The 7042-nt window shown below is 41.9% G+C and overlaps 1 protein-coding gene across 1 annotated transcript; it reads right to left on the bottom strand.

Moving 5' to 3' along the window:
* Positions 1-1637: 1637 nt before the first annotated feature.
* LOC139159779 (zinc finger protein 850-like) lies at positions 1638-6466 on the bottom strand. Its single transcript, XM_070737166.1, has 2 exons — positions 6401-6466; positions 1638-4655 (listed from the first exon to the last, which is right to left on the bottom strand). Exon 2 carries the CDS (start codon positions 4493-4495, stop codon positions 2474-2476), a length of 2022 nt encoding a protein of 673 aa, XP_070593267.1. The 5' UTR covers positions 4496-4655; positions 6401-6466; the 3' UTR covers positions 1638-2473.
* Positions 6467-7042: the final 576 nt, after the last annotated feature.

The following is a 7042-nucleotide window of genomic DNA, read 5'->3' as shown; positions in this document are numbered from 1 at the left end:
TGCTTTTGAAAATAGGTTTTCCTCCTGTTTTTTGCTATCCTGTCACTTTCAGTCCTATTCATTCAACAAGACATAATCAGTACTTGCAACCTCTCCTCTTATGTTGTAGCCTCGAGTCCCCTACTTTTCTTTTTGTTCTTCCCTGCAGCCTTACTAGTCTCAACACCTTTGTATTGTGATACAAAATGTACAAAACCACAAAGATGAGCCCAATCTGGAATGTTTAAATGAGTTCATGAAGAAATGGTTTGGAAGGTTGCAAGAAAATCCTCACGGGTAGGACCTAAATTTAATGTGACTCTGTCTTGTCTCTTTTGGAAAGAAAAATGAGATAGGAGTCAAGACGGATATCAATTCTTCAAGAGAGGCTGAAAGATAAAAGAAAACCCAGAAGAGTTCTAGAATTTTAACCTTATTGATATAGACTAGATTGACAGAATGATGGTAGCCATGATATCCACTGTGACTTTTTTGGAAGGCAAATTCGACAAAACGAAGATAGGAGAGGAATGACAGTCATTAATTTTGAAGAAAAGATTTAGTTTCAATTTGTTTCTGACAGTCTGTTGTTCAATTCCAAATGTCATTTTGCCTATTTCAGAATAGAATAGAATAAAATAGAATGGAATAACAGAGTTGGAGGGGAACCCTGGAGGTATTCTAGTCCAGCCCACTGCTTAGGCAGGAAACCCTACATCACAGTTTACATTTTCAAACTTTCTTTTAGCTCTACATATGAAAAATATGAAACTGTCAATCTCTTTGCAGTTGATCTCTTGACTTCACTTTATTCTCTGTTCTGTGCCAGGAATCACAAAGACGTTTTGCATCCCTTCCATAAGACAGTTTCAAATATGGTTTTTAAAAAGTCTTCATTACCTTTTATTGTATAATTGAAAAACATGCCATTCAAGCGTCAAGTTAGCTCTTTTCTTCTGAGTGGGAGACCACCAGAACTTTGGGGAGCAGGGAGAGATGTGCCTGCCCTATCATTTAGGTGCAATGAATTTCCTAAATTTACAGTTGAACCAAAGGCTTTTTTCTAGATTTGGTAGAGGACTAGAGTGAAGAAACTCTGGAATTTTGTTTTTGTATAAGACAACAGTAGTAAAGGTCTCTTCACACCCAGATGGAAGGACTCATGTATACCCAGAATGGAAGAATGGACAACTTCTGGAAGCAAGTTGTTCCACTTACTTATTTATCTCTGAGATTTATCGGCTGCCCAACTCCGGGCGGCTTACAATAAAACAGTAAATACCAACAATATAAAAGTCAGCAGCCTCTGAGTTCTGACAGTCTGTTGTTCAATTCCAAATGTCATTTTGCCTATTTTAAATCCTAAAAAAAACTTTCCTGAATTTACAGTTAAACTAGAGGCTTTTCTTCTAGATTTGATGACTAGAATGAAGAAATCATGGAATTTTGTTTTTCTATCTGACAACAGCAGCAAGGCTCTCTTCACATAGAGGTGGAAGGACTTGTATACCCAGAATGGAAACATGGATGGGGAAATTTGATTGCTTTGGGTAAATAAAACTTTGTTTACATTTCCTTCTACTTGGAAACCACTCTTGGTTTAAACCAGGATTTTTATGATTATACATTATTATAATGATTAACATTATTTATAGAACTTTTTTAAAAATAGTCATTTTTAATTAAAGAACTTCTACAATCAGTGACAATTATACTTTCCCCCCTCTTAACACATCCTTTTCAATATGATTCCATGCCTTATCCAATTATTATGACACATAATTCGTATTCTTTGTAACAATACCCAAATGTCTTACTTTTGTATTTTTTTATATCACTTTTCTCCATCAATTCTATATTGTCTTCCATTTTCTTATTTTGGTCAACTTAACGGTCCATTAACTATTGATTTTAAAACTAGCCAATGCATTAAAATCTGTTGATGTTTCAATTTACATTTTGATTTCTTCCAAAAGGCATTTAAAATTACACCAAAACTATCAGAAAGGTTCTTCTTACCACTGTGCTCTAGGATACATATTCTATGATTCTATTTATTTCCTCCATTTGTTAATCCTGTCCAAGGAAAAAGAGACGTTTGATGGCTTACAAGGTTTTAGCAGAAGCCTTAGCTTTTCCCCCTTTTTTGTCAATGCACCCTCCTTTTGCTTTTCATCCATTTTCCTTTGTCTTTTTAAATACAGTAATTAGAATCATACTGCTAGAAGGGACCTACCACAGAATAACAGAGCTATAGTCTTCTGGCCCTACCTCCCTTGCCCAAGGCAGGAGTCCTCATAAGATTTCAGATATTTTCACATGCTCTACCACAATCTAAGAATTTCTAATCCCCGTTACCCTTTTTTGGTGACTTTTAAAGGTTGAACAATTATGAAAAACTGTTCCTCCATCAGCGCCTATTAGGTCTTTTTTCCATGTGATTTTTCAGATGTCTCGCAAATATTTTGAGCAAATATTATCGCACTCTGCATTTCTATGGCTTTACTCGCTTGTGGACCTTTTGATGCCTCCCAAGGTGTTGTTTTTGGGAAAAATATTTCCCACACTCCACACACAGGTATGGCTTCTCCCCAGTGTGGATTCTTTGATGAACCCGAAGCAGTGTTGCTGTGAGAAAACCTTTCCCACACTCCCCACATATATAGGGCCTCTCTCCTGTGTGCCCCTTCTGATGTCTCCGAAGTTCAGCAGACTCCACAAAGGTTTTCTCACATTCTGGGCATTGATAGGGTCTGTCTCCAGTGTGAAGTCTCCGATGTCGAATTAGGTGTCCCTTGAAGCCAAAACATCTCCCACATTCTGGGCACTTTTCATTTTGATGCACACGCTTAAAAGGCTTCTCTCCTTTGTGAATCCTCTCATGTTTTCTAAGATAACTTTTGCGTCTAAAAGCTTTCTCACACTCCGGACATTTATATTGCTTCTCTAAGTGGATTTCCTGATGCCTCCAAAGTGTATCTTTGCGGGTAAAAGCTTTCTCACACACTGAGCATTTATGGCATTTCTCACCCGTGTGGGTTTGGAAGTGAATTCTAAGGTATGATGAATGAGCGAAGGCTTTCCCACAGTCTAAACATTTGAACTTTTTTTCCCCTCTGTGAACATTCTCATGATTTCTGAGCATTTGTACGGTACGGAAAAATGTTCCACACTCGATGCACAGATAGGGCTTCACCCCTGTATGGATACTCTGATGTTGAAAAAGTGTTTCCTTAAAAGAAAAACATTTATCACAATCGTTACATTTATATGGTTTTTCTTCCCTGTGTGTCCTTTGGTGTCTCCAAAGTGCAACACTAGTCACAAATCGTTTCTCACATTCTGGGCACGGATAGGGTCTTTCCCCAGTGTGAACTTTCTGATGTCTAATTAGATTTGACCTTTCACCAAAACATCTCCCACATTCTGGACATTCATGGGGTTTTTCCCCAGTGTGAATTCTCTGATGTTTCAGCAGGCAAGATTTGCTGGAAAAAGATTTCCCACATTCTAGACACATTTTGTCACATTTTTCCCCAGCGTGAATTCCCTGATCTCGAATTAGGTGTGACTTAGGTTTATATAGTTGTTCTCCCATGTGCTTTCTTTGGTGTCTCCAAAGTTCAGAAGAATCCACAATTTCTTTCTCACATTTTGGCCATTGATAGGGTGTCTTCCCAGTGTGAATTTTCTGATGTCTATTTAGGTTTGACTTTCTGCCAAAACATCTCCCACATTCTGGGCACTCATGGGGTCTTTCCCCACTGTGGATTCTCTGATGTTTCAACAGGCAAGATTTGCTGGGAAAAGATTTCCCACATTCTGGGCATGTTTTGCTTTCCTCCTTTGTGTGTGTTTTATAATGTTGGCAAAGAGATGAGCTCCGGGTAAAGCATTTTCCACACACAAAGCATTTATAAGGACCCTGCTCTGTGTGAATTTTCTCATGTTTTCTAAATAATTGTTTATAATGGAAAGATTTCCCACACTCCAGACATTGATAAGGTTTCTCTCTGGTGTGGATTTGCTGATGTTTAAGCAGCTGTGAGGTTTGAGAAAAGGAGAGCCCACATTGCACACACTTGCAAGCCTTCTCTTCAGTCAGCCTGTTTTGTGGCATAGGAAGACGCCGTCTCTCAGGAAATCTTCTCCAGCGCGTCCAGGATTCCAGAGATCTTTTTTTCTGGTGGATTTGCTGATGGGCTCCAAGGTCTGAGCCTTTAGCAAAACGCTCTGCGCACTCTCCACATTTGTAAGGCTTCAGTCCAGGGTGGATCCGGAGATGTTTGGCAAAGCTCCACATTCCCAGAAAGAAGTTCCCACAAAGAAAACACAGATGGGATCCATTTCCTGCATGCAGCTTCCGGTGGATTAAATGGAGGGACTGGTGAGCAAAAGATTTCCTGCACTTGGAGCATTTGTAGTGTCTTTCCTGATTCCTCTGAGGGGACCTTTGGCCAAAGTGTTCCCCCCTCTGCATAATTTCCAGCGGCTGCTCACTACCAGAGTTTTCCATTCAAGGAAATTCTTACAAGCAGAACTTTGGCCCAAAAGTTGGAAGAAGGGCAGGAGAATGGGCTCCAGCACGAGGCCGAAAGCTCAGAAAACTGGTTCCGGTGACTGACCCAGATTGGATCTGCAAACAGAACTTCCTCCAAAGGATTTCCTGGTGGCACCTGCAGGATGAAGATAAAAGAACTGAAGAAGAGAGAAAGATTTATTTCTAGACAGCCTAAACAATAGCTGGAAGACCCCCTGTATCAGTGATGGCTAACCTTTTCCGGACCTGTAGGGATTGTAGAGGCCAAGATAAACTCAGAGACAGTAAATTAGTTAGGCTTAGGGTAAGGAGCGAAACTTATCTGGACAGCTTAGTGGAAATTTACTGGAAACAGTATTTCCTGCATGACTCATAGGTTAGTCATGCATTAAGCAACAATGGGCAATGGAAATTCCCCAGCACCTCATGGCAGGAAATGGGAAGAAAGAGTGTGATTGGCTAACAACTCAGCCTCTGATAGGAGCATTAAGTAGTAAGTATATAACCAATTAGGAACTTAGGATAAGTAGCCAATAGGATGTTGATTTGTTATAAAACCTAGCCAATAGAATGATGTCTTTTTACAAAACCTCATTTGCATATGAGAAGATATAAAAGAAGCATGCCTGTAACAATAAAGCTTTGTCACTTTACCCAAACCATTGACTCCGTGTTTCATTGGCATTCACTAGTAATGGTTTCAGGATCGGGCCTCGTAAGGTGAACCACCGCAGGGTTGTTGAGACCCTCGTCTAGCGGAGATCGCGTCTCGTCACGGACCAAATGCCCAAAGCCACATGAACCGAGGAGAAGCCCCCAAAGCTTCTATTTGATCCCCAAAGAATCAAAGCCCTGCTGGGATCCCTCCTGCGGAGCTGACCTCCCCTTCCCTTTTCTAAGCACAAGGAGAGGGATGGCTGAAGGAATTCCTGTTGCTCCCCATTTGCCTGCCTGAATTGGGGGTAATCCTTGGAAGGGGGGTGATGATACTATGTGATGTGAGACAAACTGTAAAGCCCTCCCCCCATAGGATTTATATGTGCTAGGTAGATTTTGAACAGAGTGCAAGCCATGTAGGTATTCATGGGCACTATTCATTGGGCCAGAATAGGTCTTCTGCTGGAATGACCTCCTATTGTTGATTTATGGCATAGGAAGGATGCAAATACATTGATCGGGGCCAGCAATGCAGTTTGAACATAATGACGAACTAACAGCTTCCATTAAAAAAAAATGACTCTAATAATAATAATAATTTATAAGATTTGTATGCTGCCCCTCTCCTAAGACTCTATGAACCTAAAGAGGAAGACTGATGGAAACACATCACTTTTAGAAGAAAACAACCAACAGAAAGCCCCTGATATCTATCCTACTGAACTCCAATGAAGCCCCTCTGGACTGAACAATTTATTAGACTTATAAGCCGCCCAACGTCTTGTGGACTGTGGGCGCCGGGTGGCATACAGTAATAAAAAGAAAATAATAATAATATAATAATAATGATAAAAAAGACATAATAAAACCATGACTAGATCTGTAGGTCAGCGGTTCAGATCTCATCACCGGCTCAAGGTTGACTCAGCCTTCCATCCTTCCGAGGTGGGTAAAATGAGGACCCGGATTGTGGGGACAATAGGCTGGCTCTGTTAAAAAGTGCTATTGATAGCATGTGGTAAGTCTCCCTGAGTCGAAGGAGAAGGAAGAAGAGAGGAGGCGGGTGTTTCTTTTATTCATTCACACAATGATCCCCCTCCACTCAAATCCTTAAAAGAATTCCCCACCTTCCCTCCATGGGGGGAAGCTCCCCCCCCTTTCCCAGAGGCTCCCCGTCCAGCCCCGCACCCACCATCCTGGCACCAAGGGGGCACTCGGAGCTACCTTCCTCCTGGCGGGGAGAAGTCCTCCTGGCAGCCCGAGGGAGAGCAGGAGCCCCGCCTGCCCGGACACCAAGAATTTGCACAGCCGCTCAAAATGCCGCAATTGGGTAAACCAGAGAGGAGAACGAAAGGAGATTCCTAGAGTGGACCCTCGGAGGCTTCTCCCTGCCCTTTCCGGATCCGTTTCCTCCCTGAAGGAATGGAGGAGAAGCTCTGGCCCCTCCTTCCTCTCCTCCTCTAGGAGTGTCTGAAGTTTCCGGGCCCTGCGGAGTCCAGAAGACTGGAACCTTTCCCTCCCTGATTTCCCCTCAGGATTGGGAAGAGGCGGCCGGGCATCCTCGGTCCCTGCTTTGGATAACGACGTCGGGGTGAACAGGGATATCACCTCTTCAAGAGCGGCTGAATCCCGAAATAGAATTCTTATTACTGTATATTTATATAGGCTACATTGATAGAATCTTAAGATCAGAATGATGGCAGGCATGATATTCGCTGTGACATTCTACATTGTGGACATACATGTAATTGGAAGGATTAGAGCAGGGGTTTCCAACCTTGGCAACTTTAAGACTTGACTTCAACTCCCAGAATTCTGGGAGTTGAAGTCCACAAGTCTTAAAGTTGCCAAGGTTGGAGACTCCTG

This window comes from Erythrolamprus reginae, chromosome 2 (genome assembly GCF_031021105.1).
Source record: "Erythrolamprus reginae isolate rEryReg1 chromosome 2, rEryReg1.hap1, whole genome shotgun sequence".
Taxonomy (NCBI): Eukaryota; Metazoa; Chordata; class Lepidosauria; order Squamata; family Dipsadidae; genus Erythrolamprus; species Erythrolamprus reginae.
This window is presented reverse-complemented; position numbering and strand designations above follow the sequence as displayed.